General features: G+C 35.5%; 1 protein-coding gene across 2 annotated transcripts in view; it reads right to left on the reverse strand.

Annotated features, from left to right (window-relative positions):
- The window catches only part of PRDM2 (PR/SET domain 2), a 184,562-nt gene that overhangs the window by 62,489 nt on the left and 105,490 nt on the right, over positions 1-16,583 (reverse strand). For both annotated transcript variants that reach the window (XM_051988511.1, XM_051988510.1), the window contains exons 7-8: positions 12,356-12,469; positions 649-5,095 (exon numbers count right to left, since the gene is read on the reverse strand). In XM_051988511.1, coding sequence (XP_051844471.1) covers positions 649-5,095; positions 12,356-12,469 — 4,561 coding nt within the window. The remainder of the gene's footprint in view (positions 1-648; positions 5,096-12,355; positions 12,470-16,583) is intronic.

Consider the following 16,583-nt stretch of genomic DNA (forward strand, 5'->3'; position numbering starts at 1 on the left):
CCATTAAGTTAATTGATCCATTAATTAGAGGGGGGGAAAAAAAAAGACTTGGGAAGTTTTCAGGGTTCCTGTGTTGCTGTCCCATTCCAAGTTCTCACAGCCTATCTAACCCTCATCTTGCCTCCCTGACCAAAAAAGGAGCACTACTTACCATTTTCTTGCTAAAGAAAAGGATGGGTAACATGTAGCATATTCAAAAAAAATGTTGACATTTTATTAATATGCTAAATACTTCAAATGATAAACAATGAGCAATAAGAATGACCTGATGAATAGTAACAGAGAAAGAAATTACTGTCATCAAAAGAAGCAGTCAGCATGCTCAACAATGTCAGGAATCATGTTTAAAGTACGTACAAACAAAAACAGCTCAAGACACAAATTACAAAGAACATTTTCACTGAAGTTTCGTTTTCTTTTAGTGCACTGACAGTACTTTTACCAGATTTTCAACCCTAGTTACAACCAGCTATTTTCTGTAAATGATGCCAAATCCTCATAATTTCTCAGGGATGAAATAAAACCTGGCCATTCACACACCCAAAGCACCTTCAACTTTTATAATTATTGTCTTTTAGTGCTCAAATTATTCGATTCAAAGATATAACAGAAATAGGGGCTTTTCTTCCACTAAAAGAGATGGCTTACCTGAAGTCCTTGGGCTCCTGCTTTGTACTGCTCTCTTCCTTTTTGCTTTCAGTGAGGTCTGCAGAGGCAGCCAGTTGCAAGCTTCGAGTGATGGGCCCTCCACTCCTTTCTCTAGATTTGACACTAAATCTGTCTGATTTTTTCTTGCTCGCTAAAGCAGGCTTGCTTGGCAAAACAGCTTTGTTTTTCTGTACCCTCACATGCAGATTCCGGGACGTTTTGCTGGAGAGATGAGCAGAATGATTCTTGGCTACTGCTTTTGACTTCTTCCCCTCCATATGAGACATTTTGGCCATTCTTACAGGACTGGAGTTTCTTAGAGAAGTAGAGCTTGATTTTTTGGACTTCACTGAAGGTACAAACTTCACCTTCTGTTTCGCTCTAAAAGATGGAGAGGGTGATGGATTTGTGGTAGGTCCTGAGCTTCGTGCTCTTGTCTTGCCCAAGTGGGTTTGCATGCTCTGCATTTTAATCTCAGCATCAGCTGTCCGTCTTCGTTGGTTACTATTTTTCTCACTGTTTGCAGGTGATGAGATCCCACCTTTCTTGGACGAATGAGAAACACTTCTTTTGGTGGAAGGAGAAATTGGCTTTTTAGGACAGCTGTAAGCTGCATGTTTATTCAGGCTTCCAATGTAAGTGAACTCACGATCACAGTAAGGGCAAATGTGTGAGTGAGAATCTGAATCGTTATTTTTTAAGTCTGCTTTTTGCTTGGCAGATTTATTTTTTTGCAGAATTGCTTTATGTACTAACTGATTTTTCTTCTTCAGTGCACTTAGTTTGAGCTTGTTAGATGACATTTTGCTGAGTTCAACACTAAAATTTAGTCTTTTGGGTTGTCCCATACGTCTAAAGGCATTTTTCCCAGAGTTATCTATAACCACGACACCATTTTTGGGTTGTACAGTCTGTTTCAGTGGTACTGGATTTTTCTTGGGTGTGTACCTTTTTTTGTCACTAGCTGAAGCACATGCCAAGATATGTTTGTGTAATTCAGGCATGTTGTCAACACCTTTCCCACATTTGGTACAGCGAATGGCAGTAGTAAAGGTTTGTGGGATGTTGTGAGTGGTGAAATTTGTGGCTGTAACCCCTATGCCCATAGGGTTTCGGTGGTGATACTGAAATGGGGGTGGTTTAAAGCTTGGGTAGTGCTGATTGAGGCCCAATCGAACATCTGGATCTTTCGACTTAACTCCAGAAGCCATTATTTTTATGGTAGTATAAAGTTCTTCTGAAGAATCATTGACCTCTTCTTCCTCCTCCTCCTCTTTAGAAGCTTCTAAAGGATGCTCTGGTAGACAGTGAACATGGTCTGCCTTAGCCTTAGAGGGATCTGTAAAATTCTGGGGCCTGAGGGTGCCACTTTCAAATTGATGGTGTGTGCATTCTCTATCTGGATGGAGATCTCGCTGGTGCTGCTGTAAATTGCACAAAAAGGCAAATTCTTTTTTACATACTGAACATACAAATATATTCCCAACTCCATGAAGCAAAAAACGATGTTCTGACAAGCCCGTTTTGTCCCTAAACAGTTGCACACAGAATTCACATTTGAAGGGCCATTCTTCAGCATGAACAGTTAAATGTTTGGTTAGGTCTTTAATAGAAAGAAAAGGTGATTCACAAACATTACAAATAAAGTTTTTATTGAATGTTTCTTGAACAATATCCTGTTCATCTGATGTCTGTGGGTCATCACTTGGTTTCTGATCCTCATTCTCTGTGTCTTCTTGTTTGAAAGATATAGGGAGAGGAGCTTCCAAGTTATCACCAGATGAAACAACAGATGAGACCACTGAGAGTGGTGGTGGTGATGGGGAAGAAGAAGATGAAGATGAGAATGAAGAAGAGGATGAAGAGGAAGAAGATGAGGAAGAGGAGGAGGAGGAAGAGGAGGAAGAGGAAGATGATGAAGAAGAGGAGGAGGAGGAAGAAGAAAGTATAGGTGGCCCAGGTGAAGCTGCAGAGTTCAGAGGCTCAACAGATGGAACAGGAGATGCTGATGGAGACACTGTAGGTGAAAGAATGGGAAGTGGTGATTGTGTAGTAGTATTAGAAAGTGGTGAAGGACATGAAGGAGGAGAAACACTGGAAGATGGAGCTGGAAGTGGTAAAGGAAGAGTAGGAAGGAGAGGTGGCGGAGGTGTAGCCACAGTTAATACAGGTGGGCAGGGTGGAGGAGAAGATGGATTTGTAGGGATTAGGAGAGGAGGCAGCTGACCAGAAGACACAGAAGTCTGTGGGAGGGGTGATGGAGAATTGCAAGGAGAGGAATGAGCAACTGGGGCGGGTAAACTAGAATCTGGGTCAAGATCTGGTTCTGGCTGGGGATCTAATGATTTACATGGACTCGGGCTCCTATTTTCATCTGGAGCCTTTTCCATAGCTAAATCTACGCCATTGTATTCATTGAGAAGAACTTTCTGTAACATGCAGGTTGTTGGTTTCTTCTTCTTTATAACACTGCAGGTAGACTGTGCTGAATTGTTCTCTTTGTATTCCTTGATATCAATGTCACCACAGGATTTCTTATTCACACTAAGATCCAATACAGATTCCCAAGGGACCTGGGCCTTTCCTGCAAGCTCGGACTTCTGCTTTACACCACTGGATAAATCCAGAGGCTGCTGATTGCACACATTACCAAAAGTGGTGCTGGCTGCCCAGTCTTTGGATATTTTGTAATCATCAAAACAGGAAGGGCTCACAGTGTCACTCTCTTCCCGCCCAGACAAACTCCAGGCAGGGGAACTGCTATGACTTTCCAATTTGGGTATTTTAGAACTAACAGCTGGATCGTTCCATACTGCTTTGCCCTCACTCTGTTTTCCAAAATCTCGAAGAGCAGGACTATGCTGTGGAGAACTTGGAGGAGAGCTGGTTCTTCGCTTAAACCTACTTGATGACACAGGCAACATAGAAGAAGATGATGAGACAGATGAACTTAATTTAGGGATGTCTGCTGTGGATATAACTGCTGTTAGCTTGTTGCTATCTTGTGTTTGAAGAAGCTGTTTGAGCTTTGAAGACAAAAAGACATTTTTCTCTTTGTGATAAGAAACAGTCTCTGCAGTGGATCCACTGAGAGGTAAGTTTAAGGAACAGGATGGTGTTATAGGTTCTGGATCAGTTTCTGCCTTAATTTTAGGTAAAAAAGGTGGACTGGTGGTTCTTCGCTTCTTTGAATCATTATTTGTACTACTAGAGGAGTCCTTGGGAAGATCCTCTGCTACATGCATTTGAGAAGTCTTTACACTCTGAGTAATTTCCACTGTAACAGGAGTAAGCAAACAATTTAGGCCATACAAATCTGCAGTACTAGGTTCCATTTCAATCACATCACAATTACTAGTGCTGTTATTAGACTGAATCTTCCCATCAATATAATAATTTAAATTCTCAGAGATATTGCTAGAAATATCCATAATGTAGACATCATCTGATTCTCCTTCTTCTTCTAGTTCTGTGTTTGCTATATATACATTCTGGGTCGGCTGAGTCTGCTCTGCTGGAAGTTGTGGCTCTTCAAGTAAGAATCCTTTTCTCCTTACTCCTTTAGGAATCAGATGACGTTCATGAACCCTACGCTGATGTCTCCTCATGTTTGTATGTGTTCCAAACACCTTTTTACAGTATTTGCATGGATGCAGTTCTTTGAGGTCTCCATTCTCTTCCGCAACAGAAGAAACGGCAATTTCTTGAGAAACTCTCTCTGAATCCAAAATCATGCGATCCTGCAAAAAATTGGAAGCATTTGATTCATCTTTAAGACTTATATCATCTCCAAACACTGGGCCATCTACAAGGTCATCAGGCTGTTGAAGAGTTGAGATTGGTTTCCTTTTTGGCCCTGCTTCATGACGTCTCTCATGCCTTCTCCTGTTAATCTGGGTGCCAAAAGCTTTTCCACAATACCTGCATTTGAAAGCATGATTGACAGTAGATATATGGATATGCATGTGACGTTCCAGTCCTTGTTTGGTTGTAAACTTCCTTTCACAATGTTGACAAGGAAACATGAATGTTTCAAATACATCACCGTTGGAATCGCCTTTTGTTTTAGGAATTTTGATAGCAGGCATTACTTCAAGAGAGCCATCTAAATTTTCTTCAGTTGTATTTCTTGGTTCTTCTGATGTTTGTTTTTCTTCACATTCTACTTCTGGCTCTCTCTCAGAACTTTCATTTGGAATATTAGTATCTTCTTCCCCTTCCTCATCTTCTTCCTCTTCTTCATCTTCCTCTTCTTCCTCCTCCAAGTCATCTGAGCCACAATGTACTACTTCAGGTGTCCCTTCTGGCAGTGTTTGAGGCTCAGAGACAGGAGGAGGGATTATTAATTTGGGAAGTACATCCTGATTTACCATCTCCTGAATGACAGCTGTCTGTTCTAGGGAGAGCACTGCTGAAGCTGAAGGCTTCTCTTCTTCCTCTTTAGGTCCTAGAATAAATAAAGGAAAGTAGAAGTAAAAAAGAAATATGAAGTTTGCCAATTGGAAATAATTTCATATTATTCTAAATATTCTTCTTGACACTAAAATTTTTAAAACTCATGAAAAGTAACATATAACTCCTTTCTATTCAATTGTCTAACAGAGCTGCATAATAATTACTTCATATTAATGAACCACTTCAAATTTACAAAACATTTTCTTCAAAACAATCCATTATAAAGATGAGAAAATTCAAACCCAGAGAAGTTAAGTGATTTTTCTTCCCAGCCATATGGCTATTAGAAGCCTTAAACCCAGAGTTTTTCCCCCCACTACTCTTCAGTGAATATCTGTAACAAAGCTCAGTAAATGAGAGGCAGATGATGGCACAGCAAAGGAAAAATCAAGACACAGGGAAGAAGCGGGAAAAACCAGGACCATGTAAAAGGAAGAAAGAATATCCAGAAAGATTAGTGTCAAAGCCTACAAATAATGACACTATGAATCATGATGATTGAGGAAAAAGCCATTAGATTTGACCACTGTGGAATCATTAGTGAAACTGGATGAGAAATGAAAGGTTAGGAACTGTATACAAATATATATATATATATATATATATGTGTGTGTGTGTGTGTGTGTGTGTGTGTATATATATATATGTGTATATAATATATATATACATACACACACATATATATATAAATATATATAATTTTTTTTAAATAAGAGAGAGAAAAATATATAATAATTTAAGGAAATGGCAGGATCATGCAAGTGAGAGATTCTTAAAGGAGGAGGAGCCTGGGGAACATTAAGTAAGGCAATGAAGGTAAAAGACAATTGAAGTAGGGAGAAGGGGTAATCAAAAGTACAAGCCCATAGGCCTTGGCAAGAATAATACCTCACTTTGAAATTGGTGTAAAGACAGGATGAAGGAGGGAGGGAGGAAAGGAGGGAGGGAAGGAAAGAAAAAGGAAAGAAGGAAAAGGAAGGAAGGAAGGAAGGAAGGAAGGAAGGAAGGAAGGAAAGAAGGAAGGAAGAACCACGTTACTAACAGATGGTATCAACTTTTTCAAGCAATTAGGAAGAAAGGAGATGTTGTAAAAGAGAGGAGGTGGCAGCAGCTGCTTAAGAGAAAAGTGCGATTTTTCTTCTCTGTATTTCATTCTTTTGAGAGGAGTTGGTAGTTTTGTGGTCTGTAAAATCTTCTATCCAGTGTTTTCTCAACAGCACTACTGTAACCAGTACATTTTTCTACTCTTTCATAATTAATCGAGCATGTAAATAAGCAAGGCTTCAAAGTAGGGCAAGATCCAATTCAGCTTGTCTTTATCTTGCTATAAAGAAGCTACTCACATCCTAGATACTGGCAACTTGACATTTTATGAATTTGTTTATCGTGTGTGTGTGTGTGCACGCGCATAAGCATATATCCTGTATATATATCCTGTACACACACACACACACACACACACACACACACACACACGTAATTTCAAGTTGGTAGAAATTTATTTTTGTGATGATAGAATTGATTCTATTTTCCAAATATCTCCTGAAACCCTAGTCAAGAACCAGATGGCAGGACTGCCACTGTTTTATCTATACAGTATTAATCTATACAATAAATTATTTTGCCTCAGAAATATTTATCCCGGCTTGCTTTTGAAAGGAAATCCCTAGACTCCAAAGAGAAAACCCCACAACTTCAAACAAAAATGCCAATAATAAGGAAATTTACACTATATACATCCATTCCGGCACATTATGTCATAAATCCACGAACAAATACTTCTGATCAATTCATTTTAAAATAAAAGTTATTTCTCCCCAAATGGTTGTTGACAATGGGGGAAAAATGCAAGATAGATATAAGTAGGCTAAAAAAAGAGGTGGCAAGCATGCAACCCAAAAAACTGAAAAACCAAATCAGCTTAGAATATAATTAGAGATATTTAACAAAAAGTTAAAATGCAACAAAATATAGATAATATATTGTGAGACTAAGTCTACATGAGGCCAGGAAAGTCTGAAGATTGGTGACCATTCCATTTTAAAATTCCATTTTAGCTCGAGTTTCACACCACTGGGTACACAGCATGCTACCAATAACAACTGCTTATACAGAAAATATAACACTAAAAAGGTGTATAAAACAGAAAAGCTGATAGCTAATTTTGTTAAGATGAATAATAGCGGACAGCTCACCTATTCCACACTGATATCCATGAAAAATAGAATTAGGATCCAATGAGAAGGTATGGACCATAAATTTAATTCTGGAAAGGACTACTGATTTCATGTCCCAGATTAGTATCTAGTCACACAGGAAATAAGTGGCAGAACTAGGATTCAAATATTGGATGTTTTGTAATTTATACCAAGAAAAAGGTATTCAAAGGGATAGGACAAAAGAGCTATTAAATTATTGCCTTTGAATATCTAGAACCAGAAGATGGTATTCACTACTATAGAAAAATAAGACACTATAAAATATTGAATAGATGTCAATTTCATCATCTATCTGGGTGCTTTGTTTTGAAAAACAAACTAAGAAAACTAACCTCTTCTTTGTGTAGAAATGTCATTTTGTTATTAAAATGGAAGAAAATACCAGAAAGCAGAAATATTTTAAATCATCTAAAGGAAATCATGATTAGATAACACCAATAAACAAAGATACCTAAATACAGTTAAGAGAAGAGTGTTCTCTTGAATTTTCCCATACTTGGATATTTTTGGTTTTTATGATCTCCAAGAAAATGCAAAAGTCTCCATTAAGTCTAATATCATATAGCATGAGCATGCAAGGAAAAAAAAAAAAAAAGAAGCACTATATATTGAAAATTTAAGACTGGGAGGAGTGAGGAGAAAAGAGAGGCAAACATGGGATAGGGATAATTAAAATAATACTGATCTTTGAAGTCACTTCAAGTTCCAGTTTACAGTAATACCTGTATTACCTTTCGACAATATCTTGAGTTTTCAAATCTATGAAAAGAATAAAATACTTTCTGCCTTGCATCTCATTTAGGATTGCCATTATCAATCCAGTCATGTAATGATGATGATATTGCATCCTCGTAGGCTATCCCAGCAGAGAATACAAACTTACAGTGATTCCTTCTGAAACTAAAAAGGCTTGGCATACAAGCCTGGAAACAAAAACTGTTTTTATAAACCAAGAACAAGTCCAGCTCAGCTCAGAAAAGCTTATCACCAGAAAGCAGGCCACCCCAAGTAGTGAAGTTTTTAGGCCCAGAAATTTGTGAAGTACCTACAGCTGATGAAATGGCAAGTACTGTGTTGTTATGACAAGATATAATAGAAGTCATGGAAAGTACTTGGATAGAAATTCAGATAGAATGATACTTCTACATCAATGATTTTGGAAGAACTCGGGACAGTTCTTAATTGGTAGTGAGAAGGGAGGCAAGAAAAATGGCTCAGAAAAGTCCAGAGAGAAGAGCAAGTTAGCAATAACTGGGCATTTTAACCCATTAATCATGAAATCCACAAATACACTTTCAATATGCTCTAAAAACTATCATTCTGATATAAAAGGGGGAGCCCGTTCAGTCTATTTAAAATGATTCCAAACGCTATTTGATTAACGTTTTTGTAATTATCTCCTTGAACCTGAGTAAATCAGTAAGGACTTTCCAATTACTTAAATAATTGTTAAAATACCTACAATTTCACTCTCCCCCATCTTTCCTCCCACAAAGGACAAGATTTGTTTTCTTCTCCTACTGAACTTTTGTTCTTTAAGTCATTCCCTACATAAAAAAGCCAAATGAAATAACTAACTCTATTAGTATCTGAAATATTTAAAAGTATATTGTTGAATCTGAAATATCATTTCTATATTTATCAAGCTTAGTCAAGAATTTGTCAGCTTTCACTACACAAATTTGAAGAAACATTCTTCTTCTTTTTTTTTTTTTGCAATACTTTTTTCCTGAATTTTTTTTTTTTATATAACTTTTTATTGATAGAACTCATGGCAGGGTAATTTTTTACAACATTATTCCTTGCACTCACTTCTATTCCGATTTTTCCCCTCCCTTCTCCACCTCCCCTCCCCCAGATGGCAAGCAGTCCTTTACATGTTAAATAGGTTACAGTATATCCTAGATACAATATATGTGTGCAGAATCGAACAGTTCTCTTGTTGCACAGGGAGAATTGGATTCAGAAGGTATAAATAACCCGGGAAGAAAAACAAAAATGCAAGCAGTTTATATTCATTTCCCAGTGTTCTTTCTTTGGGTGTAGCTATTTCTGCCCATCCTTGATCAATTGAAACTAAATTAGCTCTCTTTATCGAAGAGATCCACTTCCATCAGAATACATCCTCATATAGTATCGTTGAGGTAATGATCTCCTGGTTCTGCTCATTTCACTTAGCATCAGTTCATGTAAGTCTCGCCAGTCCTCTCTGTATTCATCCTGCTGGTCATTTCTTACAGAACAATAATATCCCATAACATTCATATACCACAATTTACTCAACCATTCTCCAATTGATGGGCATCCATTGAAGAAACATTCTAAACCAATTTCTTCAAAAAACCTATCATGCCTTCTCTAAGTTATTATTGAGATATTAGCTACAGTCAAAAGACTGGCCAAAAAGTAATGAATTTCTTTTGTCATGGTAATAAAAAATTAGTTTAACAAAGGCAACTAGAAATTACCACCTGTGTCCATGTAGGGAGGTTCCATATCAAGAATACACCTCTGATGGGTAGTATTCATTTATTCAACAACAAAATGCAGTGAATAAAGGAATGGCCTCAAAGCCCTTCAGACCTATCTCGGATGCACATTGGCTCTGTGACCTTGGGTCAACCTGGCCAAGTTACTTAATCTCTTGAGGCTTTAGGCGAATTTCAACAGATCTGTACTGTTATAAATTTCTTTACCAAGAACATCCCTATAGCAATGAAAGCATATGTCCAGCCCCTACAATATCTCTTTCCTTATTCATTATGTCAATCTCCCCTTTTTTCTAAGCATACCAGTCTTGCTTTTCCTCCTGTTCTAATATATCTATATTATAAAACCAATGCAAAGTGCAGTGATGAATGAAAATTAGTTCTCTTATGTTCTGAAAATACACAAAGTGGGGCTGCAGGACCCAGTCATCAAGCAGAAAGGCAAGAAAGTGCTAGGGCCATCAAATAACAAAAATGCAGAGTTATTAACTGAAATGTTATGTAGTTGATGTATGTGTTAGCAGTATGGTTTTCTCTTTTAAATAATAAAGTCAGCTTTTCTTCTTCTCTAAGTCAAATTTCACATATTCCACTTCCATGAATTTTCCACAAAATGAGGAAAACAATAGTTCAATGGTGCTAATTTCAAAAAGAGGTTCATTTGTGACCTTCCTTAACCAAAATTTCCACACAGGATGTTGCTTTAAAAAAGACAAAAGAAAATAAAAAAAAATCTTTTCAAGTTTGGAATTCTATCAATAGCTCAGTTACACAACAATAACTTGCTTTTTACAAGGGTAAAACGTATACATTTAGAAGGAAATAAAGTGCTATTTAAGTAAACAATTCCAGACTTGGCACTTAACATTTTGAGATACAGAAGTGTACAAAGTAATAAAAGCTAAAAGCTGTTCAGCTCTACTAACTACTAAGGAGAACAAAAAACAGTCTCCATGCCTCTGATGCAGGTTTCTTTATTTTCTATCTCTAGAAAGAACATCGAGTACAAACATGCATCAAGTAAAATTGTTTAATGAACAATGGCACAATTAATTACTCATCATATCCATCATTTGTTAAACAAAATACAGCACACATCCAGGGAAGTACTACAAATGCTTTTAAACAGTTGCAAAAGGGTTTTAAATATTAACTGAATCTCGTTTCAAAGATGTAACTGTTTTAGAAATCTAATGTTACGTCAAAAAAAAATACTTTTTGAATGTAATCTTTTAAAATGTAGAATTTTTCAACTGAAAATACTGTCACAAAATTGAGTAATGTTCTCCTTCCTGTTCTGACAATTTTCTCAGCAAAATCCATGGCCCCTACTCTGATAAGTCTACTGATCTCCTGAAAGTGAGATTGCTTATGTGCATTTTATAACTCATCATGAAGATTTACAATCCTGTATAAATATTACCACCAATGATTATATTGAGGAAATGATGTTAAAAGAAAACTCAGCTTCCAGAATTTTCTTTGCAAATGAATCTGAAAATCATTCATTTTAGAGTACATATAAACAAAAGAGAATTGAGCAAGCTACTTCTTTTACCTTCATTTAGTACATAACAAATGGCGATACCTTACTACATAGCTCTACGAGCAGCTCAATAACTCTAACAATAAACCAGTAGCTCTACTTCCTAGGGAATTCTAAAATCATGTCTCATTTGGAAGGCTCGCATTCTAGTGTACCCAGAATATTAACATTTAGGGTATCTTTATAACATAACAAGAAAATAGAACAAGCACTAGTATAGCGTCAGCAGGACCAGGTTCGTGTGTGTGTGAGTGTGTGTGAGTGTGTGTGTGTGTGTGTGACAGACACAGAGTCAGAGAAAGACAGACAGAGAGAAATTAACTGCAGGAAACTTCCTTGACCAATGTGGGGATGAGAAACTATCAGATGTCTTGAGGATCTAAATCCTAAAACCTTAGATATGGGTGAATAATTAATGAGTAGCTATAGAGAATATTTTACAAACCAACAAGACTCACTCCCCTCTCCTAATCTGTCACCACTGTTTGTTTTAAGGAAGAAAAATCATTGTCACATATAAATACATATATAGCTTGTTGCTATTAGATCAATGATTTCATCAGTGTGAAATCTCCCTAAAGAGCAGCAACTCTTCTGTAACTAATAGTCTTGGCTACTGGCTAGTGCATTGAGCAGTTACATGTCCACCATATGGTCAATCACATCAGTTATATGTGTCAGAGGCAGGCCCTAAATTTAGTTCTTTTGAATTCTAAGAGTACCTCTGCATATATATATTTTTTAATTTCCATCTTCTTCTTATAGCTAGATATATATCTATATATCTAGAAGATATCTTATATCTTCTTATATATCTTATACCTAGTAAGCAAAATTACACCACTAGAAATCATTAAATTATCCCTTAAACATACAAAGCTATATTTCCCCATTATCATTCTTCTAAAGTCCTTGGGAAGGCAGAACACCAAGAGTACAAGTAATCAACAAATCAAACATGGTCAAATCTCATTTTAAAGTTCAGTCTCAAAACTTACCTTCTTCAGAATCCCTCATGTTTGCAGAAGCTGAGTCACTTTCACCTTTCTTTAGTTTTGCTTTGTCTCCGGTCTTGTTTGCCTTATTTTTACCCTCCTGGGATTTTTTCTTCCCTGAAAAATAAAAAAATCCATGTTTTATTGCTATTCTTGACATTAAACAGTAGTATAAAATAGGGAAAACAATGATGACAATTATTAATCCAATCCTGGCAAACTGTTTACCTTTAGACATTAACTACTTTAGTTTCTTTTAAATAAAATAATGGACAAATTACCAATATAAAAAGTTGAGTGGAAAAAGTAAAAGGCAACATTTTGTAAAATAAATACTAAAAGAAACTTGCTGTGCCTATTTTAGTAAGGGACATGGGGGAATTAATTCCATAAAATCTGATTTAAAAGTGCTGAAAAGAAAACAAGATAATAGCATCATATAATACTGGTAATTCATAAAAAGCAATTGGGCAGTAAATATTGGCAAATTTAGAAGTTTTAAAAATTATTTTTATTTATTTTATTAAATATTTCCAAATTACAGGTAAATATTTTTAAACAATTTTTAAAAATTCGGAGTTCCCAATCCTATCCCTTCCAATTGCCCCTCCCCACTTCTTGAGTTTGAGGCAAACATTTTGATTTCAAGTATACATTTGATATCATACAAAATATGTTCTGGTGCAAAAGAAAATATAAAACAATAAAAGAAATTTTTTAAAAAGATATGCTTAATGGACCCACACTTAACACCATACACCAAGATAAGATTAAAATGGGTCCATGATTTAGGCATAAATAATGAGTTTATAAATAAGAGGAACATAGGATAGTTTACCTCTCAAGACGTGTGGAGGAGGAAGGAATTTGTGACCAAAGATAAACTAGCAATCACTATTGACCACAAAATAGAAAATTTTGATTACATCAAATTAAAAAGCCTTTGTACAAATAAAATTAATGCAAACAAGATTAGAAGGGAAGCAACAAACTAGGAAAACATTTTCACAGTTAAAGTTTCTGATAAAGGCTTCATTTCCAAAATATATAGAGAATTGACTCTAATTTCTAAGAAATCAAGCCATTCTCCAATTGACAAATGGTCGAAGGATATGAACAGACAATTTTCACATGATGAAATTGAAACTATTTCCACTCATATGAAAGTGTTCCAAATCACTATTGATGAGAGAAATGCAAATTAAGACAACTCTGAGATACCACTACACCACTGTCAGATTGGCTAAGATGACAGGAAAAAATAATGATGAATGTTGGAGGGGATGCGGGAAAACTGGGACACTGATGCATTGTTGGTGGAGTTGTGAATGAATCCAACCATTCTGGAGAGCAATTTGGAATTATGCCCAAAAAGTTATCAAACTGTGCATACCCTTTGATCCAGCAGTGCTACTACTGGGCTTATAACCCCAAAGAGATACTAAAGAAGGGAAAGGGACTTGTAGGTGCCAAAACGTTTGTGGCAGCCCTCTTTGTAGTGGCTAGAAACTGGAAAATGAATGGATGGATGCCCATCAATTGGGGAATGGTTGGATAAATTGTAGTATATGAATGTTATGTAATATTATTGTTCTATAAGAAATGACCAGCAGGATGAATACAGAGAGGACTGGCGAGACTTACATGAACTGATGCTAAGTAAAATGAGCAGAACCAGGAGATCATTATATACCTCAACGACACTAAAAAGAGCTGTCATAAATATTTTTGGGCAGATAGGTCCTTTCCCCTCTTCTCTGATCTTTTTTAGATAGACCTAGTAGTGGTATTACTGGGTCAAAGGATATTCACAATTTTTAAGCCCTTACAAATTGCTCTCCAGAGTGGATTGGTCAATTTCACAACTCTACCAACAATGCATTAGTTGTTTCAATTCTTACATTTCCCCAAGGCATTTAACCATTTTCTTTTTCAATCAATCGATAGGTATGAAATATTAAGTAGTATTCCAGAGCTGTTTTAATTTGCACTTCTTTCATCAGGAATGATTTAGAACACTTTTTCATATAACTATTGAGAGCTTTCCTAAAACTGCTTGATCCTCTCCTTTCCCATTTATCAACTGGGAAATGGCTCTAGTTTTTATAAATTTAGCTCAGTTGCCTATGTATATGAGGAATGAGGCTTTTATCAAGGAAACTCGCTGTAAAAATGCTTCCCCCCCCCTCCCATTCCCGCCAGTTTTTAATTTTGGTTAAATTGGTTTTGTTTGTACAGAAACTTTAATCTTACAAAATCAAAATTATCAATTTTACTTCCTGTCACTTTTTCTCTTGTTGGTCAGAAACAATTTCTTTTATCCATAGATCTGACAGGTAGTTTTCCACCTTCCCCTAATTTACTTATAATTATCGCTCTTTACATCTGAATCATTTATCCATTATAATCTTATTATCATGATATACAGTGTAAGATATTGGAATTCATGCCTAATTTCTGCCAAACTGCTTTCCTGTTTTCCTAGTAATTTTTGTCAAATGCACCAAAATCTTTGGTTTGGGGGTTTATCAAACATTAGAATCCCATGGTCACTTATTACTTTATATTATACACCTAAGCTACTCTACTAACCCACCATTTTATTAGACAGTACTAAACTGTTCTGATGATTACCGCTTTGTAATACAGAAAATATGGAACTGTTAGACTGTTTCAATTCACACATTTTTTTATCGACTCCCTTGATATCTTTTTTCTTTTGTTCTTCTGGATTAATTCTGTGACTTATTTTTCATAGGTCTATAAAATAATTTTTTGGCAGTTTGGTATGGCACTGAATAAATAAACTAACATAGGTAGAATTGTCATTTTTATTATAGAGGCTTACCAATCCAGAAGCAAATAATATTTCTCCACTTGTTTAGCTCTATTTCTGTGAAGTGTTTTGTAATTGTCTTAACATAATTCCTAGGTTTGTATTGTTAGGTAGATCTTCAAGTATTTTATACTGTTTACTGTTATTTTAAATGGATCTTCTCTATCTCTAGCTGCTGAGTTTTACTGATAGTATGGAAATCCACAATTTATGTTGGTTTATTTTATATCCGGCAACTTTGCTGAAGTTGCTGCAACTAGTTTTTTTTTAAAAGAGTTCTCAAAGTACAACATCATATTATCTGCAAAAAAGTAATAATTTTATTTCTTCACTGCCTATTTTTTCTTTCAATTTCTTGCTTTGTTAACTGGTTTTTCAATAGATGCTAATCATTTTAAGAAAGGCTCCCACTGATTTCTATACTTTCTGGTGCTTTTAAAACGAGTATTGGATTTTGCCACAAAATTTGTTTGTGTTTCTCTTCATACAATCGTGATTTTTGTTGTTTTGTTATTGATATTGTCAATTGTGCTGATAATTTCCTTAATATTGAATCAGCCTTGTTTTTTTCATATAAATTTCACCTGGAGTGGTATGATATTTGAAATACATTCTAATACTTCATTAAAATTTTTTGAATTTCTTCTTAGCAGTATAATCATTTAAAACAATTCCAAAAGACTCATGATGAAACATGCTATTTTTATCTAGAAAAATATAGGGATTCTGAATGCAGACCAAAACAGAGTTATCTTCACTGGTTTTGGAAAAGTGAACATTTTATTTACAGTTTTATTTTTCACAAGATAACACAAGATATTTGTTTAATATGATCACACATATATAACCTATAAGGTGGGAGGGAATGAGAAAAGATTTGGAACTCAAAATCTTATTAAAAAATGAATGTTGAAACTATCTACCTAATTTTTTTTTTTTGGGGGGGGGATTTGCATCAATATTCACTTAAGGAAATAGAGCTATAATTTTCTCTCTGTTTTTGTTCTTCCTAGTTTAGGTATCAAAATTACATTCATGTGGGTAAAAGGCATTTGGTAAGACTCCTTCTTTACCTATTTTTCCCCAATAGTTTATATGATATAAGAATTAACTGTTCTTTAAATGTTTGGTAGAATTCACTTATAAATCCATCTGGTCCTGGGGATTTTTTCTTGGAGAGTTCACTGATGGCTTATTCAATTCCTTTTCCAAAACTAAGTTATTTTAATTCCTCAGGGCAGTATATATATATATAAACTGGACAGTATAAAATATGTAATAATATAAAATATAAATATAGAAAGGATAAAATATAAGCTGGTCAGTTTATAGTTTTAAAATTTCACTTAAATTGTCACTTTTACTGGAATATAATTGGGCAAAATAATTCCTAAT

This window comes from Antechinus flavipes, chromosome 3 (genome assembly GCF_016432865.1).
Source record: "Antechinus flavipes isolate AdamAnt ecotype Samford, QLD, Australia chromosome 3, AdamAnt_v2, whole genome shotgun sequence".
Lineage (NCBI taxonomy): Eukaryota > Metazoa > Chordata > Mammalia > Dasyuromorphia > Dasyuridae > Antechinus > Antechinus flavipes.